General features: G+C 36.0%; 1 protein-coding gene across 3 annotated transcripts in view; it reads left to right on the forward strand.

Moving 5' to 3' along the window:
• The window catches only part of FTO (FTO alpha-ketoglutarate dependent dioxygenase), a 435,871-nt gene that overhangs the window by 151,834 nt on the left and 260,718 nt on the right, over positions 1-23,319 (forward strand). For all 3 annotated transcript variants that reach the window (XM_051979857.1, XM_051979858.1, XM_051979859.1), the window contains exon 4: positions 10,394-10,537. In XM_051979857.1, coding sequence (XP_051835817.1) covers positions 10,394-10,537 — 144 coding nt within the window. The remainder of the gene's footprint in view (positions 1-10,393; positions 10,538-23,319) is intronic.

Raw genomic sequence — 23,319 nt, forward strand, 5'->3', positions numbered from 1 at the left:
TAAGAGGGTTAGACAGAGGGCTTTAGAATAAATTGTAATTGGAAAAGTCCCTTTCAGTTGAAGAGATAAGGAGAGGCTTCCTAGAGGTTGTGGCACCTGAGCTGACCAAGAAAGGAATGCTGATTGGTGGATATAAAGGGATTGTAAATTTCAGGCCTGAGAAACAATTCACACAAATTTGTTGTTCAGTCATTTTTTCTCAATTGTGTCTGACTCTTTGTGACCTTAGTTAGAATTTTCTTGGCAAAGAGTGGAATGGTTTGCCATTTTTTCCTCCAACAAATAATAATAATAGTTAACATGCATATAGTGCTACTATGTGCCAGATACTGTGTTGTCCTTTACAATTGTTACCTTATTTGGTCTTCACAACAACCTTGGAAAGTATTTGGTATGATTATTCCTATTTTACATTTCAGGAAACTGAGGCAAACAGTGATTAAATGATTTTCCTAGATTCACATTGCTAATAAGTATTTGAGATTGAATTTGAATTCAGGTTTTCCTGCTTCCAGATTTATCACTTGATCTATTCCATACAAATGCATAGAGTTAGAAAATAATTTGTTATTTTCACATCCCACTAGATAATGTCTTTAGTTACCAGTTGGGGTCTAATTTGGTGGCAATATGTTTCATCAGTTTCCCTCAGTCTTGTAACTTTTTCACTAATCTGTTGGTATCCCATTGGAAGGAAATAAGATAATCTAAGATTTTGTTCATGAAGTTAAGAAATATTATGTGTGGGAATGCTGATGTAAAAGTATAGTAGAGTTAGTTCCCTTCTTTTCTAAGGAAGTAACTTTTCTGAACTTGACGCCACTGGTATATGATAAGAGTAAAGGACCACAAAAAATCCTTTTATGGTCAGATACATTCTTCAATTTGATAGTCTTTTTATATTCCCATAGCTAGAGATACAGCCTTCCTTCTCAGTTTTGAAACCTGTAATTGTATTTGAGATAGTTTTGAGTTTGGTTTTTTAAATAAGTAGCATATATTGGGAGAAGTAACTAAATCAGACCTTTAGTAAGCAAAATTACAATGTACTTTAAAAAAAATGGTCACATACCTACCACTGTGACATTGGAACAATACTTTGGGCTCAACTCTCAATTACAGACAGATCTTTGGCAGGGTTAGGGGATCAAATAGGAAAATCCCATTTATGAGACAGAATTTTTTTTCCTTCTAGACCCCAGTTTAGGCATCTCATTTGAAATGAGCTATTTTATTTTTAGAGATAAGTAGGTGGTTCAGTGGATAGAGTGCTGGATGTGGAATCAGGAACAGTTTTGGACAGTTCGAATTGTTAAGAAAGGTTTCCTTTGTATTAAATTGAAATCTGCCAACTCAAGAAAATCTTAGTTCAAATTCAAACTCAGACTCTTATTAGCTATGTGATTCTTGGAAAAGGCACTGAGCTTCTGCCTACCTCAACTTCCTCAACTGAAATATAGGTATTATAATAGCACCTACTTCACAAGATTGTTGTGAGGACCAAATGAGATAATATCTGTAAAGTACCTGGCACATAGCAAGATGCTTATAATATTAATCTTCTCCTTAAAGTCTTCCTCAAGAAATGTTTTCAAATATAGTTCTGGTGATGGATTTTTTTTTTCCTGAAGACTAGACTATCTAAATTTGTTGCAAAGTCATGAAGTTCATGGTCACAACAATTTATGAGAATATCTGCTAAGTTGTAGAGATACTGACATTTGTGCATGTGGTGGTAGAATCCACACTGATAAAATCCTCTTGAAATGTTGAACTATCTTTTAAGTATTTGCTTGAATCCAAAAGCCAAGTCATATGTTTGGTTCATTTAGTTTCCTTTGGATATAGTAGGATCTAGTAGAAATTGGATTGGAGAGAGTGACTTTTTAAATTAAACTACTTTGATTTTTGTCTCTGTTCACTCCCCCCTCTCCTAAAAAAAGAAAAAAATCAACCCTCAATTGGACAGGATTAAGTTTTGGGCATTAAAAAGGACTTTATGGTGATTCTATTATTTTTAACTTTCTAAAACAATGAGAAAACTTAAAGTTAAGCACCTTTCATTTTTTTGTCAATACTGTTTTTTCCCCTCTGAAGTGTTTATATTGTTTTAAATGAGCCAATCATAGAATCACAGAATCTGAGTGTTTGAAAAGCTGTCTAATTTGTAGATGGGTGACAATATTTTTTATCACATGCCCTACAAGTAGTTATTCAACCTTCACTTGAATATCTTTAGTTATGGGAAACTCATTACTTTTCAAAGTAGTCAATTTTATTTTTGGAGAGTTCTAATTGTTTCCTTTATACTAAGCTTAAATGTGCCAACAAAGAGCCTTAGGGATATAATTTAGAGTGGAAGAAATTTTAGAGATCACATTATCCAAATTCTTCTCTTTCTCTGGGTTGAATGAGACCAAGAGTGGGAAAGGATTTGCTCAAAGTCACAAAAGTGAGGACAGGATGATTACTGAAGTCTGTGTTTATTCCAAAGCCAGTGTTTTTTCAATAGTATTTCTCCATCTATTGCTTTGGTCTTGAGTCTCCCTCTGTGGCCAAAGATAATAAGTTTTGTTATATTCATCCCCCCTCCCTCTGACAACCCTTAAAATTATTTATTATAGCTTTACTATCTCTTTTAAATATTTTCTTCACTAGTTAAATATTTCTTGTTCTTCTGCCAGGTTTTGTATAGCACCGTTTTGAGTTTCAACAAGCATTTATTAAGCACTGACTATGTACCAGACAATTACTATGCTAAGGGCAGAAGATTCAAAGAAAAGAAAAAACATCTGAAGAAGTTCATGTTCTAATGAGGAAGACAATATGCAGACAACTAAGTATATACATAGAGACTCTAAAAGGAAGATCTTCTTACAGGGAAAGTACTTTGGGTTAAGAAGGAGTGGGAAAGTTTTTTTGCAGATAAGATTTAAGCTGATTTTTTTGAAAAGCTTTATTGATGTTTTATTTTTATATCAAAAACATGTATAGATTGCTGCAATTTTATGAGAGGTTTTTCTTAGAAAATGAAAGTTAAGTAAAATTAATTATGCTATGACATCATCTGAATGTACATGCAACATCTGCATCTGTAGGACTCCTAATTTTTTTTAAATGAACATAAATCTATATTGTCTCCTTCCCATTTTCCCCTTGGAAAAAATATTCTTGTCATATATATGTATAATCATAAAAAACAAATTCTCAATTGCTGTATAATGAAATGTTTTATTTTTCATACTTAATTCATCACCTTTCTGAAAAGGATACCATGTTTAAGCATTAGTCCTCTAGAATCATGGTTGGTTATTATATTGATCATAGTTCCCAAAGTTTTCCAAGTTGTTATTTTTCTTAGTGTTATGGTATAAATTAATCTCCTGATTCTATTTCTTTCATATTTCATCAGTTTACAAAAGTCTTCAACATTGTTAATTTTTATAAGTTTGATATTATAGTCTAAATTATCCTTTTGGTTCTACTTACTTCATTTCACATCAGTTCACAGAAGTCTTTCTTTGTCTTTTGGAAAAAGATCTGTTTTCTCTTTTCTAAGAATTCAGTAGTATTCTATCACATTTATATATCATAACTTAGTAAATCATTCCTCAACTGATAGACATTCTGTTAGTTTCCAGGTTTTTTCTACCACAAAAAAACTATTATAAATATTTTGATATATGAATAATCTTTTCCTCTTTCTTTGATCTCTTTTGCATACAGGCCTAACAGTGATACAACTAGGTCAAAAGACATTTATTTCACTGTTTAGTAATTTTTTTGCATGTAATTCTAACTTGCTTTCTAGAATAGTACCCAATTACAAGTCTGCCAGCAGTGTGTCAATGTAACCATTTTTTTACTGTCCTTCCAACATTAATTGGATTTTCCTTTTTTGTTATTTTTGCCACTCTGCTGGATGTGAGGTGGAACAGAATTGCTTTAATTTGCATTTCTCTATTTATGATGCCATATGGCCATTAATGCCATTGCAGAATGGCTTTTCTTTTTTTCTTTTTGAGTATTTATGAAAATACCTATTCATTTTATTTATTTATTTAATGCTTATTTGATGATTTTCCCTAGTTATATTCAAAACAAATTTTTTTTTGTATTTGTTTCTAAAATTTTTGAATTCTAGGTTCACTTCTTCATCCTCACCTACAAGTAAGAAGTTTTTGTGAAGTTATTTAAAACATTTCCATAAAAGTCAAGTTGTGGGGGGAAAAAAGACATTTTCCACCCTAATAAAAATAAAAACCCTCAAGAAAAATTAGATTTTTTTTTTAACAAAAAAGGGAATGCTTCAATCTATATTCAGACACATCAGTTCCTTCTTTAGATATTAATAGGATTTTTCATCATAAATTCTTCAGAATAGTCATGGATGATTGTACTACTGAGAATAACAAAGTTGCAGAATGACTTTTCTGATAAATTTGAATCAGTTCCTTATATAGCTTGGTAATGAGATCCTTATTAGAAAAACTTGAGAGAAAGATTTTTTTCCTAGTTGTTTTCTTTTTGGTTTTAGCTTTTTGCTGTTTTTGTGATTAAAAAATGTCATTAAAATTAAATATTTTATCTTCCATGATCTTCTTTATTTGGGGGTAGGTTATGATCCTATCTATAGATCTGATGAGTATTTTTTTCTGTTTCTTTAATTTGTGATATGGCCTTTAAAAAAAATCTAGATCACACCCTCATTTGGAACTTATCTGTATATAAGTATCAGTTATTCTAAATCTAAGTTTTATTCTGCTTTTCACATTTCCCAGGTATTGTGGTCAAACTTATCCCAATAGTTGGGATCTTTGTGTTGATCAAATACAAAAGTATCTGATACATTGGTTTCTTTAGGTTGTTTGTATACCTAATCTTGTCTGCTGATCATTCTCTTTATTTTTTTAAGTAGTATCAAATCAATTTAGTAATTATAGCTTTTGCCAGTGAAAATGCCTGGAATCAAAAGAGAAGAATATTTTGTTCAAGGAACAGTAAGGAAACTAATACAAAATATGTGGAAAGGTATAAGACATTGGAAAGGTAGATTTTCTATTTAGTCTAGGAGATGATAGGGGACCACTGGGTGGTGTGACATATGGTCAGATCTTTGTTTTAGGAAAATCATTTGAAAGCTGAGTAGAAGATGGACTGGAGTAGGGAAACTCGACTTACCAGCTATAGTCTTCAAATCTCATCTAAAATGTATCTTTATCTATAAGAAACCTTTCTGATCTTTCTTTACTGTAGTGTTTTCCCTTTGTTGATTATTTCTACTTTATGCTGTATATAGTCATTTACATTTTATTTCCCCATTAGACTAACCCTAACCCCATTAGACTATGAGTTTTTGTTAGTGTTTTTTCCCTTGCTGCAGCAATTGGAATTAAGTGACTTGAGACTATCAGCTTTTTGAGACCAGGAACTTTTACCTTTCTTTGTATCCCCAGTGCTTAGCAAAATGTCTGTCCTATTGTAAGTGCTTGATACATATTTGTTGACTTAGATTTATGCTTAGTTATCACCTCTTTGTACTTGTATAGTTGATTTTTAAAAAATTCACATATAGGACTATATATTTTCATTAAACTTCATATCATTAAATTTTATGTCATTCATAAATTGCTTGAACCTGTCATCTATGCCCTAATCCAAATTATTGTAATTTTTATTATTTTTAATCACAGGGAAAAGGGCAGACTTCTTTAGTATGTTCTGTAGCATAGTGCCTGTCACTTAGTGAGTGTTTTAAGAAACCTTTTTCCATCATTTATTTCTTCCATTCTTCCATTCAGTCAGTCAGCCACCAGAAATATCTTTTTAGGATGACATTAATTAATCACTGTTCTTTGGCAAGTATGTCAAACTAATTCCAAAGCTGCTTAAGTGTACTTTGATCTAGTTCATGTGCCTCTGTCTTGGCCATAAGGATATTATGAAATACTATATAAGAAATGCTTTACCTGAAACCCAGGGATATTCTATATACCTGTAGAATTCTCCTGCCATATTACTTTTTTTTTTTTGAGGCAATTGGGGTTAAGTGACTTGCCCAGGGTCACACAGCTAAGAAGTGTTAAGTGTCTGAGCCTAGATTTGACCGCAGGTCCTCCTGACTTCAGGGCTTATGCTCTATCCACTCTATCTATCTATCTATAACTAGTTGCTCAGCCATGTTAGTTTTGTAGTATCCTTCCCAGAAAAGAAAATGAGATTGGTTTGGCATGACTTCCTTTGGATTATTATTTCTATGGCTATAGATCACTGAGTTTTAATTTGTGTAGGATCAGTATAATTATATGCTTTATTCAATGCTTTCTCCTGCAGTCAAGGGTAATACATATTGTTTAGTAAGAGGTCTGGAATGGTACAATTTTTAAACCAGTTGATTGGCATTGTTGATCTAAGTGCCACTAAGAAAAATCTTTGATTTTCCATGCAAGCTGGGTAATTATGCATTAACTGTCAACAGTTACTTATGTCTTTTTTGTCATGGACCAGAGTTTTACTCTCTAGGAACTAAAGATGTTTGTTTTTTGTAATCCAACACTCAAAACCTTGAATTTGGTGCTTTGAGAAAAAAATAGTGTAATGGCTTCCATTGCTGTTTTAATTCTACTGTTTGTGTTCTGTTACAGCTTCCTTATCACTAATCTAGAAATGAGACATTTCTCTAATTTTGTCTTTAGAGAAAAAATAACTTTTAGTTGATTTCCATGAATTAATTGGGATTTTGGTTTAATTCTATTTTTCTGTAATAATAATTACAATAACAACAATAATTTTGGTTTAATTCTATTTTTCTGTAGTAATAATAATAATAAAGAACAGACTAATAAAGATTAACTTAAATAAATTACAGTTAAATAATAGATTGCATTAGGGGGAAAAAACTATCTATTTGACATAGTTTAAAGATAATAAAGAACTAACAAGATGAAAAGGAAAAAAAAACTTAAAATAATTGGTTCTAAATAATTAATATTTTAACTATCACAACAGCAACAACAGCAACTGGATTTGCAATTTTATAGTGATAGGGAATTCCCAGTGAGGAAAGAAATGCCTGGGACATTTGAGAGGTTTAGTAGTTCAAGGTTACATAGTCAATATATGTCAGAGGTGGACTGCAACTCTGGCCTTCTGGACTCTAAGGCCAGCTCGTTATATCACACTGCCTACTAATTAATATGAACTTTACTACCATACAGCATCATAGAAGTTGTGTATGTCATTAAGTATGTCAGATTAACTTTGTCATAGATTTTATATGCTCACAGCATTAAACTCTGTAAATGTACGCATCTTCATACTGTGTGGTTAATGAAGTAGGATTGTATAGCTCCAGCATGATTAGAAGGAATATTGATGGTGGTATTTTTATCTTTTTAACTGGAGTACTTTTTTTTTTTTTTTTTTTTTTTTGGTAAATTGGGTTGAAATATTAAACCCTGTCAGCACTTCAGATCCTGAATAGTAACTTGGATTTATAATCTAACATTTAGGTTTATACTTTAGTAAGCTCTAACATTTAGTCAGTTTTGTCCCTCTAATAAGATTATTGAGCACATTCAGATAATATGTCAGATTCACTGGATGATTTTTAAAAATTCATTTAGTATAATTAAGACTTAAAGGCCATTAGGATCGTCTAACATATAAGGATTAGAATAATCAGTTGTAGTTTGTATGGATAATTATCAACTACTCTCACTTAGAAAGTTATTCTGGATCCTATGTTGTACTTAAGCTATATATATATATATATATCTATATATATCTCAAATGGCAACAGTCCTCCTCGCCTAAGAAAACAAATAACAACACACACCAACAAAAAATTATTTTAATGAGCACATTCCGGAGGTGCTGGATTTATGAGGAGAATCCAGGAAATTTTGATTGAAATTGCTGTCTCTGATTGTAGTTCTAGATTTTATTGGTGCCATATTGAGAACAATGCTACTGCTGGAATGAATACAAGGAACATGACCTCCTCGGCAGAGTTATCCCACAGAGGTTACCTCTTTTTATAATATCCATGATCTATGGCATTAAAAATGCCTTGAAAAGTATAATATTTGCAGTTCTCTCTTCTCAAATTAAGTTACAGTTTATCTGGCCAAGGAAAGAAATATGAAAAGCCCCTCTTAAGATGTTTGCATCGATTTTTCCCACAGTATTAGCTAACATTATTTTCCCATTTGTGCCCTCTGTGAAGAAACAATCTGCAGCATCAGACTGAACCCCAACCCCTCTGAGTCGGACAGAGAGACCAGAGAGGAATGGATAGAGAGACAGACACATGTGATTTTCCTTTTTTCCAATTTTAAGCCCAGGTAAAGTTACATGGCAAAGTACTTACTTTCTTCATTGCAGTTACCCTCAGATAATAATGAGAATAAACATGTATATAGTATTTTAATGTTTGTAAAATGCTATACATGCTAACTCAATCCTCACACTAATTGTGAAAAGTAGATGTTATTATCATCACCCCCATTTTACAGATGAGGAAACTGAGTCACAGAGAAGTTAAATGACTTGCCTAGGTTACGTGACCTTAACGTGTTTCTGAGATAGGATTTGAACTCAGTTCTTGACTCCAAGTCCTATATTCTGTCTACGACACCATCTTCATGCTCAATTAAAATATGCTTGGTGACCATCTGTAACAAGTAACAAATATTTAGATAGTTTAAAGTCAACACCAAATTTTTAGATATTGATTTCCCTTGTGCATGCAAGGAAATTGCCCACTGGGAGTGACCTGGGGGGAAAAATCTAGGTTTTTCATTATGAAAACAGTTCTAGTTACTCTCTCTCTCTCTCTTCTCTCTCTCTCTCTCTCTCTCTCTCTCTCTCTCTCTCTCTCTCTCTCTCTCTTCTCTCTCTTTCCTCCCTCCCTCCCTCCCTCTCTCTCTCTTATGCATTCCTTGATAGTTCATCATTTTCCCTTTACCTATTTCAGGACATTTTACAGTGATTCTTTTCTTCTGTATTTATAAATATCAAAGGTAGAATAAAAGTTTCTCACATAAAAGTTTTGTTAAAAGATGGAATGCTTATTTTTCCCTTTACATGGCTGATTCTTTATATCCAATAGTTACCCAATAGAGGATATTCATAACTTAATTTAACATGTATATGGAAATAAGAGTAGGTGCTGCAGCATATTTCCAAATTGATCATTTTTTTTAATTAGGTAAAAGATGACATTCTCTGCCTTATTTTTTACCTAACCTTAATCACTGATTAGCCTCAATCAAACTGAGACCTATTAAACACTACAGTGTTTTTAAAAGGCTTTAAAAGGCCAAACTCTCCAGGGCCAACTCCAGTTGTCCTGACACATATTTTGCCACTGGACCCAGATGGCTCTAGAGGAGAAGGTGAGGTAGGTGACCTTGCCACCTTGCCCATCCCTTCCTCGTTTACATCCAATTCACTTGCATGTCATGGCACCTCCCTGATAACAAGGTCCTCTTGGAGAACAAAGGACAAACAATAACAATAGTGTTTATTTGGAAGTAGTGGTCTCTAGACTGAAATACTCAAAAGTATGTCTGAAAAAAGGAGGTGGGCTGGTTATGTAGGAAGCTCTTTATTCTGCCTTGCTGTCCAACCATGGCAGGAGATCTAGAGGAAAGGCCCCCTCGCACATTAGATGACTGACCTATGGAGGATTTATGATTAAGAACTGCCCGAGATAAGAAAGCATGGATGAATTGCAACTCTTGAAGAGGATACTCACATTGATGAGGTCACAGATCCATCAAAGAAAGATGTAGGTAGACATAATTTTTTTTTTCAAGAATTGATGCTTTGGGGTTTTGTGGGTTTTCCCCTCACTAATATGTATTGTTTTAGTAGCCAGTCTTCATATATCATTGTGTATAAAAAAATTCATCACCTTGTATAGACTTTCTGGAGAACTTCTAACTTTGCCAGGCTAGTCCCTGACTGTCAGAAATGTTTTACTGGACCTTGCCCAGAATGGTAGGAATCACTAGCTTTTGTGCCCCTTCATGAACTTGAGGTCTCTTCTGTGCCATAAATGAGGGATCATTTTAAGTGAATTAAAGAAGAGGCTAGTCTATGTGTTCTTTTTGTGTAGGAGTTGTGATATATAATACAAGAAAAGCATCCTTTACTTGTCTTGGACTGAAAAGCAAGATTTTGTATCTTTGTGTTACTCCTTGCTCATACTGTCTCCCTCTTCTCTCATGAGTTCTTTTCCTTTTGCTTGCTCCATAATGGCTTTTCCAAATCCTGTTCCTTCTAGGCTTAGTTCAAGTTACCATATAATACATGCTGCAATTTCCCTGCTGCCCTGACCATAGGGCAGGTATTGGAGCTGGCATTCATGCGGCTCTTCTTCCAACAGGCCCTGAAGTGATTGACGAAGATGAGCCGAGTCCAGAAGGGAGAGACCCTGCTCTGTGGCATGTTGGTCTGAAGATAGCCTGGGACATAGAGACACCCGGTTTGGCAGTACCACTTCATCAAGGAGACTGCTATCTTATGCTAGGTAATCCTGGAAAGAGGGAAAGAATTAATTGTCCAACATTTGTGTATTTTTCCAAACATGGTATAGCAGGTAGAATGGTGGATGTGAAGTAAGAAAAGGCCCACATTCAGATTCTTCCTACAACACTTACTGTTTGTGTGGTTCTGAGGACTAACCTTGGTGGACTTTAGTTTGCTCATCTATAAAAAGGACATAATAATTGAACCACTTCATGGAGTTATTGTGAAGACTCAGGATGTAAAGAGGTTTGTAAATCTCAAAATGCTATACAGTGTCAGCTATAACTATGATAATAACTGACGTTTTTATTATTTTATAATGTTTATTAAGCATTCTCCTTGTGAAATATTCTGTGTGGTATAGAGTGCACCTATTTAATATCTGAATTTTACTGACATAACAGGCTCAACAAAATTAAGTAGGTTGTCCACAGTATCACAGCTATTAGATGGCAGAGCCATGAATTGAAGCCACATCCCCAAATTTAGTACTCTTCCTTAGAAGAGGAACTCAAATGTCATTTGAGTTTAATGAAACTGCTCTATCAGAACAGTTTAAATAAGACCCTTTGACATGTTGCCCTGTTTTGTTAATCTCCCCACCTACTCACCCCTGTTTGTGGATCTCCCTCTCTCCCTTCTAATCTCTTTTCTAGAGAAAAATTGAGGAAAACTCTACTGCAAATTTCGTGAAGTCCCCCAGTGTGCACTGCCTTGTCAAAATTGCTAAATGCTGATCTCTATCAAATGCAGGCTAACCTGCCCTGAAACTTTTGGAGTATTTCCCTGCCTAGGCAAGTTTCTAGTTATGAAAAGTTTGTTCCTGGATTTGACTTTAGTTTCCTTCTTGTTGCCTCAGGAAGCAGCTATCTTGACAGCACAGGCCTTTTCTTTGTTTGATTTTTTATTCTTAATGAAAAGATGTTTCACAAATAGTTTGTCAGAGGCCTAAAAGTTTACAAGGCTTTGCTTTTGCCTTTGTGTTTTGGCTATATGTGTGCTGTAGTCTTTATAGCACCTTTTTTCTATTCTGAGCCCTGGTGTATAATAAATAGACTGATAACATTTTTCTTTGGCCACAAATGTTCTCTGTGCATAATTTTTTCATTGTTTCCATCCCTTTAGGGACCCTCTAGCCCCTGGCTTCCTAGAGAATTTGCTCATGTATTTTCTTTGAAGTTAGGAAGCAGTATGTTTTATGATAGCAAATACCTGGAAACAGATTCTTATAAGGAAAGTATTGAACAAATGGTGGCAAATGAATATGGTAGAATATCATTGTGCCATAAGGAGTTATAACTGGGAAAAATAAAGCTAGATAATACTTATTCTGAAAAAGATCAGGGAGTTTTAGTGGACTGCAAGCTCAAAGCATATTATGGCAGCTTCTTAAGAAAAGATTTTTAGCTATGGTGAGAAAAGCTTAGAATTTGTGAACAAAGAATCAGTGATCTTTCTATGTATACCCTGCCTGGTCTTTCCACATCTCAAGTACTGTGCTGAGTTCTGTGAACCACATTTTAGGAAAATCATTGATTAGCTGGAGAATGTCCAGGGAGGGTAGCCATGTTGATTAAGGACTTGCAGTTCATTTCACAACAGGATTAGCTGGAGGAACTGAGTAAAGGGATATGATAGTTCCCTTCTCATTTTTGAAGAGCTGTCACCTGGAAGTGGGATTAATTTTTTTTTTTCTGTTTGGCCCCAGAGGGCAGAATGAAGATGGAAGATGAAAAGTGGCAAATTTAGGCTTGATAGAAAGAAAAACTTCCTGGGATTTGATTTGTGTATGTGCCCCTGTGGCCTATTGGTGAGGAAAAGGAATGTGGGGCTGTTGCCAAATGTTCATAGATAACTGAGTTCAGACACTGACAGGAAAGAGTGATGAGTTCTACTGCATAAAATACTGGCCTGTCATTTTCGGGGAGTGTGATCAAGCATCTTGATCCATGGGAGAGTCAATGGACCTGTGTGTTTGTTCTCAGAGCAGAGCAGAAGGGAATCAGGAAAGAGTTAGGAAAATGACAGAAAGGCTTGCTTTCTGAATGTGGTCTAGAAGAGACTAGAAGGAACTCCTCCAAAATGCTTTTAGAGCTTCACAGCATCATAGCCCTTCCAGAGACTTCATCAGAGAGTTTTCCTGCCCATGGTTGCTTCCTAGTTTGGGTGCAAAGACAGTGGGAACATTGAACTTTTTAGCTATCATGATCTAGTTGCTATTGGACAAGGGAAAAGGACCCCAGAGGAATAGCTCCTGAGGGCTCCCATTGGACATACCTGGAAGCAGGGAAGACCTCCTCAGGCAGAAGAACAGTGTATTCCAGTGGCCCTGTGGGGCGCTTACAGTTTGGTTAGACATTGAAGGCACCAGTCATTCCCTGCATCCTAGGCCATTTATAGTTATCCTGCCTTTTGTCCTGCACCTGGACTTTGATGACTCAACAAGGGATAATGAGGCTGAAAGCTTTGTTCACCTCTGTTTTACCTGGGTCCAGGTCATATATACAAGTCAATATATCACCCATGATTTGGGCCTCTGAAACAAAAAACAACTGCCATTCTTAGATTTTTTAAAAATTTGCTACAAGGTATCCACTCATCTCCATTCTCCACTGAGGATTATTATCCCTGGGGGGAAAAGATGTTAGCCCCACACCCATTCTTAACCAATTTTCTTTACATTTCTTTCCAAGGACTATCCTTGGGTATTAGACTTGTTCTAGATATTGTGACAACCTGGCAAGAGGTGTGCTAAGGGAAAACATCATCTTGTCTTTTCTATATGGCACTTGAATGTTACAATTTTCCTTACAGTGATGACATTAGAAGATAATTTAACATTGTCCCCATTTTACAGATGAGACTTGATGAAATTTTTAATTTGCTGCCCTGTCGGTTACACAGTTTCTGAGGCAGGATCTGAATCCATGTCTCCTGATTCTTGGTCCAGTGCTCCATTTGTACTGCAGCTCCTGAAGGCAAGAAGATCATCCACATAGACCTAGAAAAGAAAGCGATGGAGTCCCTAATATGGGCCCTCATTGTAGATTTTACAACTCTTGCTTTTAGACTTTGGGGAAGCATCTTGTGAGAGTGAACCATATCAGGCACAGAAACCATTTACCTGAATTCATTAGTTAAGTACTTGTTAGGATGCTCTGTCTACATACAAAAGGCATTTTTTCACTTCCTCTTTCAAAAAGGTTTTGAGAACTAATGTTACTTTTTCTCACTGCTTTTAGAAAACAAATAGCTGAAGTAGCTCCATAAAGGGACCTCAGCTTTGCCTGCTGATAACTGAAATCTGAACTTCATAGCACTTATGAAAAGGAAACAGTTTAGCTCAATTTATAATAATATATTGGTCTGCAGAGGAAGTGCAGACTGAACCCTGCTGCCTCAAGTACATACTCCAGGGGTGTCTGATGGGGAACGTGTCGGGTGCCTGTAATAAATCCACAGCCCATGGAAGTGAGTGAAGGCCCCGCTGGCTGTGCCTGAGGATACGCTTAACTGGGGTTGTCACGGTTTTACTTTTAAATTGGAATCTTTGCCCTAATCTCAAAGTTAGACATGACCAGATTTGCAAGCAGATTTACAATTTTCACTAATTTTCCAACCATGACTTCAAAACACACTTAGTGGGGGAAAAAATACACTCTGGTCTTTCTCAAAGAAGGATGATTTACTTTACCCCAGATGTTTTCCATCGACTGAGTGCTGCTTGGGAGTTTGGGATTTTAAGCAACTTGGAGATAAGCTACGGATTTGTTTTTGGTGGGGGTAGATTCTAAAGTGCAAGAAGCACCAAAACATTATCTTTATTAATTAGGAGATAGTTATACAGGAGGATGTTGATGGGAGCAAAGATAAGGGGTAAAGCTTATTTAGACATAAGTATTTCTAAGCAAGCCATTTTAAATGTATCTTCCTCATTAAAATTATATCGCTATACCTTTGTTTGCTGTAATCTAGCAGAATCTCATTTTAGTGTGACCAAACTTCCAGCAATCAGCTGCTCTCTTTACCTGTCAAGGAAGAATTCTCATAGTATATACAAATGGGGTCTTTGTTTCTGAATCTGTGGTCAAGAAGCCTAGGATTTTAGCAGGGCTCTGCTCCTAAGAACTTTTGTTTCTTTGGTTGAGTCAGTGAACTTCTAGACCTCAGTTTCTTTGTATGTAAAATCAGGTAATTAGAGAAAATGATCTAATATCCTGTGACTTTTATTTAAGCCATGTTCAATTGGGTGACAACACAGGTGATTAAGGAGTTCTGAGTTCTAAACCTACCTGACTCAGTGAATTTTGCTTAACCTTTCTATATCCATTTTCCTTAGATATCCCAGGCTGACTTGTAGGGAAGGGAAATCTAACCACATTTATCTGTGAGATTAAATGAGTGTATCTGTAAGTTGCTGAATCAGTGCTTTGTAATAACCCCTGGCTTAACCACAATCATGGCAGAGTTATATGTAGCTAGAACTCTGAGAGGAGTTTTTATAGATTATGTTAGCCTTTCTTAGGATATCTGGGGCTTGGAAGATTAATGTAGAAGGAGCAGGGCCTGGAGCAACCTGAAAATTAGATGCAAAATAGCATGGAGATTAGCACCAGTTCTACCTTTTTTTTGAATCATTAACTTGGGACATTTCGTCTAATAGCCCCACGAGTGGGAAGAAAGAATAGTTTTATAGACTTCAAAGGTTCTAACAGGAGACCTTCTGGGACTAACCTCTGAGACTGTGGTATCTTTGTCAACCCGCCAGGTGGCACTCACTCATTCTCACCTTCATATAGAAATACTATTTAAAGTAAAAGCCTTTTGTTGTTTCTTTCTCTAACCCCACCCCACTCTCAACTGGCCAAGTGAGGTTAAATGTACATGTAATTTATGACTTAATCATAAATTCAAAATAATTATATTTTACTACATCTCAAGGGTCTTGAAATGTAGGTGCTGTGTTCTGCTTTCTGCTGGGGCCTAGGGAGGATAGAGAGACAGTAATAAATTATAACTTCAGGCTGCAGTTGGTAAGCTTGAGGAATTGCCATTTAAGTGGAAAGTGCTTGAACAGCCAAATGAGCACCTGTCATGTTTCTTTTCACTTTGAAAAGTAGAAAGGTGACAGCACAGTTTCAGCTGCTTGTCCAATATGAATCTAGGCTTTTCCTATCTTCTCTGTTATTGCCATGTTTATTGCTTGATGTTCAGCTCTCGCAGTTCATGGGATGCTCCTCGCTTCCTGAAATTTCCATTTTAAAATATACAAAGAAGTGCAGACTTAGGCAAAAATGCATATAATCATAAACATGTTGTCTTGGTTTCCATCTCTTTTTGCACCCAGGTGAAATTAGGGGTGTGGATGTAATTGGATAAGTTCTGAGGAGAAGAGCACTGAGTCTGCTCCCGGGCACTTTTTCCATGAGATTATTTGCCCTATCCATCCTGAGACAAAAGACAATCTTTTTACTCTTCCCCTGTCCTCCTTCACTAATCAATTGTCAAAAAAGTAGAACTTGTGGATTACTCACCTAGGAGTAAATCCCCAGCTCTGTGCCAGATTTATTTCAACTAACAAGACACTAATGGCATTTTTGAATAGGAGAATTAGCACATTTCTAACTATTCTTTGTCTATACAGACCCTAAAACAGTTTCCAATCCTTGAGCTAAAGTGTGTTAGGAGAAGCAAAGAGACATACTTAATACATTTTGCTTGTAGTTCATATCACTGACTTAGAACTGGAAAGTAATTCAGAAGTCACCTTGCCCATTTTTCCTATACCACTGAGGGATCTGAGGCTCAGGAAATTTCCTGGCAGGAGAAACCAGCATTTGAACTTGAGTCTTCTGACTCCAATTTCAACACTCTTTTCATTGATTATACTATTTTTTTCCTTCTTTTGAATTACATGTAAAAACAATTTAACATTCATTTTTCATTAAAATTTTGAGTTCCAAATTTTCTCCCTCCCTCTTTCCTTTTCCTCCTCTCTTAAGAATAAGTAGTATGGTACAGGTTATATATACAATATTAAATTTTTAAAAATATCTCAATCGTCCCTTCTTATATCATACTATTTGATTTGACCTTTTTTTTCCTGTATTATCTTGCACATGATAAGTACTCAAAAATATTCAGGCAAAATAAATTATTGTACAGTGACCCAGTCATTTTGAACAATCCTGATGGGAATATCCTGATTGAAAAGGACCTTGAGAACATTTATTCCCCCAACCTAAACCTAACTATGTAGGACAGTTCTGTCACCCTCCCTAGAAAAGAGGTAATGATGTATCTGCTCCTTAGGATACACTGAGAGTATATTTCTCAACCTTTAACCTGTTCAGATATTTAACAGTACTTGCTATATTCCCCTTTATCTTTGCTAGATAATAACCAATGTAAAATAATTTTTGATGCTGTTGATAATAACTCACATTTTTATATATTGCTTCCAGACTTACTAAGTTTCCTCCACAATAGCCTTCTTTTGTTGTTATTGTTTTCTTGCTTTCATCTGGACCAGTGATTATATAATGTAAGATCCTACTGAGCTGTTCTTTTTGTTTTGTTTTGTTTTGTAATTTAGTTTTAAATATCTTGATCAGAGTCACTACCAAATGAGTCAAAGATGGGACTGAAATCCACTTAATAATGATGCTGAGGCTGATATTATGTTTATCTTCTAGACAATAAAACTGAGGCTCAAATTTGTTTCAATATTGCATGCATGTATTAAGTGCCTATTCTGTGTTAGAAAGTGAGGCTGGAGCAACTAGGTGGTGCAGTGGATAGAGCACCAGCCCTGAAGTCAGGAGAACCTGAGATCAAATCTGGCCTTAGACCCTTAACACTTCTTAGCTGTGTGACTCCAATTGCCTCAGAAAAAAAAAAAAAAAAGTGAGGTTTTCCAATTTGGAACTATGTTCAAAAAGTTATCAAACTGTGCATACCCTTTGACCCAGCAGTGTTACTACTGGGCTTATATCCCAAAGAGATCTTAAAGGAGGGAAAGGGATTCACATGTGCAAAAATGTTTGTGGCAGCACTTTTTGTAGTGGCTGGAAACTGAGTGGATGCCCATCAGTTGGGGGATGACTGAATAAGTTATGGTATATGAATGTTATGGAATATGATTGTTCTTTAAGAAATGACCAGCAGGAGGATTTCAGAGAGGCCTGGAGAGACTTACATGAACTGATGCTGAGTGAAATGAGCAGAACCAGGAGATCATTATACACAGCAACAACAAGAGTGTATGATGATCAATTCTGAAGGATGTGGTTCTCTTCAATATTGAGATGATTCAAACCAGTGCCACTTGTTCAGTGATGAAGAGAGCTATCTACACTCAGAGAGAGGACTGTGGGAACAGAGTGGAACACAACATAGCATTCTTACTCTGTTGTTATTTGCTTGTATTTTGTTTTCTTTCTCAGTTTTTTTTCCTTCTTCATCCGATTTTCTTGTATATTAAGATAACTGTATAAATATGTATGCATATATTAGATTTAACATGTATTTCAACATATTTAATGTATTGGACTACTTGCCATCTAGTAGAGGGGGTGGAGGAAAGAAGGGAAAATTTGGAACAGAAGGTTCTGCAAGAGTCAATGTTGAAAAATTACCCATGCATATGTTTTGTCAATAAAAAGCCTTTTAAAAAAAAGAAAAAAAAAGAAAGTGAGGCTATCAAACCAAAAAGGAAACAATCTTTGTTTCTAAGGAGTTCACATTCTCCTTGGAGACCTTGGGCACAGCAGCATATTAGGACTGCAACCTGAAATATAATAATAAACATGCATTTGTCATACAGTCCAGAGCTAAGCCTGAGGTCTTACAATGGCCTCATCCCAGCTGAGGTCATGCATTTTGTAAGCTAACGAGTAAGTGATTTTAAATGTTATAAGAGCTTAGTGTTGTTCTTAATTCCATCTAACTAGGATCTTTCTGCATAGAAAGGTTTTTGGAAAATCCCTTGAGCAGAGATTAGTCTGTTTTGGTTAATAAAGTCACATTATATATGTTCATCTATTTCTTAAATTCAGTTCTTCAAGGAAAATGTACATTTGTTTTCCACAAAGATTTCAATCCTTCTTTGGCTAAGTTGATATCTTTTATGAGTTGCACTGGCTGAAAATTTATATCCCTTTGTGAGCTTAATGAAGCTGCTCCTTGAATAACAAGAGTCTATCCTCAAGCCAGAGCTTGAGCTTTTCTGGTATAACCTTAGATAACATAGGCGCCCTTCCATATTGCAGTGAGAAATCATTCCTATCATTGGGAAAGAATTTCAGTAGAGGTTACTTATCCTTAGTCTAAAAGTATGGATAATGACAGTGATGCTCTCATGCTTTGTGCTGGGTCAGATTTCCTCTCCTCTGTCATCAGTGATCTTTTCCAAGAGATGAAGGCATGACAGTGGAGGAAGCCAATTTATTTTCTACAACCTGTATTGCAACCTTGAGCTCTTGCATGCATCAGGCCTGGTTTTGATTTTTCTTTTAGTCCGTTTTTAGCCCAGCCACATTTCTATCTTATTTGACAGACCTGAATGCCTGAATGATAGAGTTTGATCACCCCCTCACGGTGGTTTGACCTGTGCCAGATGCAGGTAGTCTAAGGGCAGGCCTTATTTTCCTGAATGCCTGTTTCCCTACAGGGTGCTTCTCATTAGCCTAGCTTTTAAAGACTTGTTAGGTCTCAGGGAGGAACCAGCAGGCTTCTTCTAGCTCTCTGGTGGAAAACTTGGGGAAATGGGGAGACAGGGATGGAGGTAAGCTTGGTTATATCAAGGAACAGCAATTAGGGGCTCTTCCTGGCTTCTGCTTTAGTGCTTCTGTTATGGGCCAGAACTTGAAACAAGGTGCTAAGTCACTGGAATTGATAGAGACAATGATTTATGTATTTAATACTTATTAGAGTTCATATCTTTAAGAGAGCACATATAAGCTAGGAGCCTCAACCAGAATGCACTTTGGGAGAGTCAGAGCCAGGATTCAGAGGAGATTCACAAGTCAGAGAACAGAAGCCCACAAGCCCACTCTCTTGGAGGCGGAGTCAGATTTATTCCATATTCCACTTTTGTGCTGGCTGGAAATTCAGAGGGAGCTAGAGGCTCAAGCTGGAAGAGACAAAGCACTAGCAGCAAGAGCTCTTGAAACCAAGAAGAGAGAGAGGCCTCTAAGAAAGCTGACTGGGCTATTTTGAAGGAGTCAATAAAAGACTGGACTTTAACTCCTGGCTGCATTTGAGGTGTTTATTACACAGAACTGAAACTAAGGCTGCCTCCAGAAGTCCGCCAAGAAACCTGCTCCCACAGAACAATTATATTTTAGAGAAGAGAATATTACACTTCTTCACTTCACTTCATTGAAAGCTCTGTTCCCCAGGCAACACTAGGGTAAGCCTCCACAGAGGAAGAAGCAGAAAAATATTTTGTTCACTCTATCCCTCAGTCTAACCTACTTTTCACAGGCTCTCCTTGTCTACCTGAATGTAATACCACCTCTTTTCAACATCTTTCCATTTCCTCCTACTCTCAAACCTCATTGAAAAATGGTTAAAAGTGTTACAAATTGGAAAGTGGAGAGGTTTGAGGGAAAAGGAGGAGGAAAGCAGGGAAAGAAAGGGGAGGAGGTTTGAGAAATAAAGTCCAGGTTAAACCAGCTCTTTCTGAAATAGAATTAAATTTCCCTATGTACATTTAAAGTTGTGAAAATGAATTATTAACCTCAAGAATTCAATTCCCTTAACACTCCAGTAGGATAGCCAGACCTTCCAGCAAAGGATAAAAAGCAAGTTTAAACTCTGAATATTTGGAGTCCCCCCATCTTTCTTTTAGCCTATTGAAAGAGGTTATGCTCCTATGGAAAATTTTATCTGTGATGAGATTTATAGAGTTAGCTTCTATCCTGAAAAAGGATATTTATTTCCTTTGAGGAATGACTTAATAAGATCCCTGTATATCCTAAAAACTAATTTGTCTCCCAAAATACCACATTTAACCTTAGGTACTTAGTAAACAAGTACCTAGTTAGATCTGGCCAGTTACCAAATAACCATAGAAACACAGAATATCAGAGCAAGAAGAAGTTTTAGAGATTATGCCTGACTTTTTCTTACTTCACTCCTTATCCCTGTTTTATAACAGTAAACTGAGGTGAAATGACTTGCCCAGTGTCATCACATCTGGTGGGTATTATACCATAGAATCAAGTTCAGGCCATCTGATGCTGAATTCAGCATTTTAAAAAAACTATATGCTTCTATCATTTTCCCTTTGAGGAAGATTGATAAAGGGATGTAGGCCTGCTTTTTGTAAGGCCACTGTATTAAATCACTGGGTATGCAATTATGGGTGACTCTGTTTTAGATCCCTACCCTTTTATGGGGATGTGAATATTTCTTTCTTCAAAGGTAAAAAAGACTTTGTATATTGTCCCTTTGGCTGTTAAATATAGACATGTTCTCACGTTAGTAATTTCTGCGATTCTCCCAGGATTTGATGCAAATGTCAAAAATTGAAGGACTTTCAGGGATGAAAACTTTAGTGACTATAGAAAGTACCAGAGTGGGATACCAATATAAAGGGCATTTGTCACCCATATATATATATAAATATATATATAAAACTTACATAAAGTAAGCATGCATGTTTACTTTAACTTAAAGGGCCCTTAGTGGAGGTGATGTGATGTAGCAGACTTGGGCGGGGGCAGGGCAGGGATGGTGATGAGTAGGATTTGTGCAATGAAAAGTTCAGTAGTAGCAAGGAATACTCTTGCTAGAGAATTCATGTGTGAAAAGAGGTTCATGTTAGTATGAAGGGCTAGACACTAATGTTCAGAATTTGGCTTCCACATTGATGGGGGCGTGTCACACTTAACCATCAGATAGCCAAAGATGGAGCTTTTTTCATTCTCCATCTTGTTGAGTAAGTTTTCTAGACTGTCTGGGTTTCTTAATTGCAATCAACAAAAGGCAGTTGGTTAATTTTGTTTTGCAATGTCATTGGCATTCTTTTCTGCAAACAATCCATGCCTCATTAACAAGTGGCACGTTCATGTTTCTTTAATAATAATAATAATAAAAAGTAATCTCCTAAGACTGGAACTGTCATTTCAAATATCCCTCGAGACTCCTTGAAGTCTCATACAGTCCTTGAATCTTCAGCCACTTTTATACAATTAGAGTTTTAGACAAATTACAAACTCTCAAATTAAAATTGCTAGGTTCTTTCTGAAAGTCATAAAGGATTAGAGACAGTTGGAAGCAATTTCAAGAAAGTTCCTCAATTAAAGGGTTGCCAAGAGTTAAATGAAGGTGCAAACCTGAAAATAATACTTCTAATACTCTTTTTGCCACATGGACCGAATCAGATTAGTTGCTACTGAAAGGAACAAAAGCACTTAACAAATCTGTTCATTAGGATGATTTCCCCTTAATGATGTCTGTGGTTCTTAGTATTAATAATACAGAAGTTTCTGGGATTCTTTTGGGATTTGCAAGACTGATCTTGACTCTTTCTGACTCAGGTATCACTGTCTGCACTCACTGTTTATTCATTTCTTAAGATCTTGGCTGGAACCCATAAAAATGTTCATTACCTAACTTAGAACCAGGTTTCAAGCTAACATGTGACATGAATGCTTCCTTTTTCTTTACCATTCCTCACATCTCCCAAACAGGAAATCTTCTTCCTCTGTCACCCCTAAAATAGCTAAAATCAGCTAGTTATATTTAAGTGGGTATTATACTGAATTTCTGGAAAAAGGGAAAGTGGAGCTAGAGTTCTGACCTTTCAGCTTCCATTTTTTGGACAGGATATAGGATTTGAATACTTTTCTCCTGGAATAATCTGCTTTGATCCTTTTGAATTGAATTAGGCCTTTCCAAAAAAATATTATCTATTTTATGTCATTTCCAGATTCCAAAATACAATATATGTAAGTTATATAGAATTGTTATTGCTGGAAATGTAGCTGTTAAACTCCTTTTAAAGACTGGGTGAGAGACAGTGTGTCATAGTATATAGAAATCTGGCTCTGAGAATCAGGAGGGCCCAGATTCAAATCCTAGGTCTTTGATGTATACTAGCTCTTTGATTCTGGAAAAGCAATTTAATTTTTCAATGCCTTGGACCATTTTCTAAGACTTTAAGTTGCATAATAGAGGCTGATCTGCCTTAATTTGAGGGGATTACATTGATCCAATCCAAAGGTGGGGGGAGGAAAGGAAGACTGGATAGAGTAATTAAGGAAGATTGGATAGAGTAATAAATTGTGGATGTTTTCAGAGTATTTTAGGTTTTTTTTGTGTGTGTTTTTAATACAATATAGACTCCATCCTTTTCCTTGGTTTTGTCTATACAAAGTTTATACATTTTTTCAGATATAAGCAGCTATTAAGGAAGAGAGAGAAAATGAGCTGATGATGTTGAGATAGAACTGAGCAGTGTAGCATTTAGAATTTAACAAAAAGATAAACTGAGGCAATTTTTCATGCAATATAACATTTATCAATAGGGACAATTCTGCCTGTTAATAACTGGGTAAGTGACTTGATTATATTTATGCCAAAGACCCTGAGCAAAAAGATAATTTCTCTTACAGGTTTTGGAGAATGCAGAACAACTAAGAGAACAGGAGAGATGACACCACCTGTTTGAGAATAACATGATTGGTTAGAGAGCTGAGGTGCAAGGAAAAATATGATTGGTTTGAAGTTTGGTAGTGAGGGCTATCAGTAACATCCTTTTTCCGGTCCTTCTTT

This window comes from Antechinus flavipes, chromosome 2, assembly GCF_016432865.1.
Source record: "Antechinus flavipes isolate AdamAnt ecotype Samford, QLD, Australia chromosome 2, AdamAnt_v2, whole genome shotgun sequence".
Taxonomy (NCBI): domain Eukaryota; kingdom Metazoa; phylum Chordata; class Mammalia; order Dasyuromorphia; family Dasyuridae; genus Antechinus; species Antechinus flavipes.